The sequence below is a fragment of the Neopelma chrysocephalum genome, unplaced genomic scaffold (assembly GCF_003984885.1).
Source record: "Neopelma chrysocephalum unplaced genomic scaffold, ASM398488v2 Primary Assembly neopelma1_165, whole genome shotgun sequence".
Taxonomy (NCBI): Eukaryota; Metazoa; Chordata; class Aves; order Passeriformes; family Pipridae; genus Neopelma; species Neopelma chrysocephalum.
Genome location: NW_020897827.1, coordinates 283,397 through 283,732, shown reverse-complemented (window position 1 = coordinate 283,732; position 336 = coordinate 283,397). Strand labels below are relative to the sequence as shown.

Below are 336 nucleotides of genomic sequence, written 5' to 3'. Positions count from 1 at the left end.
GGGGGGGTCGCGGGCCCGGCCCCTCCCGGGGCTCTGCGGGGCGGCGCTGCGGAAAAATGTGTCGATGCAGCGAAAAAGCCGCAGCGGCGGCAGCGGGGCCGGGAGCGGAAGCGGAGCGGGGCGATGCGGGGCCGGTATCGGGGGCGATGCCGGTGCGGGAGCGGAAGCGGGTCCGGACCTACCTGCCCGCGGGGCGAGCGAGAGCAGCGCGGCCAGCAGCCAGCCCCGCAGCGGGCTCATGGCTCCCTCATGCTCCGCCAGCGGCCGCGCCGGGCCCGCCGCGCCGGGGACCGTCACCGTCCCGTCCGGCCCCCCCGCCCCGGGCCGGGCCGGCAG

The 336-nt window shown here is 80.4% G+C and overlaps 1 protein-coding gene across 2 annotated transcripts in view; it reads right to left on the bottom strand.

The window, feature by feature from the left end:
* Nucleotides 1-330, bottom strand: part of ADAM11 (ADAM metallopeptidase domain 11) — an 11,468-nt gene extending 11,138 nt beyond the window's left edge. For both annotated transcript variants that reach the window (XM_027701690.1, XM_027701691.1), the window contains exon 1: nt 183-330. In XM_027701690.1, coding sequence (XP_027557491.1) covers nt 183-240 — 58 coding nt within the window. In that variant the 5' untranslated portion in view covers nt 241-330. The remainder of the gene's footprint in view (nt 1-182) is intronic.
* Nucleotides 331-336: the final 6 nt, after the last annotated feature.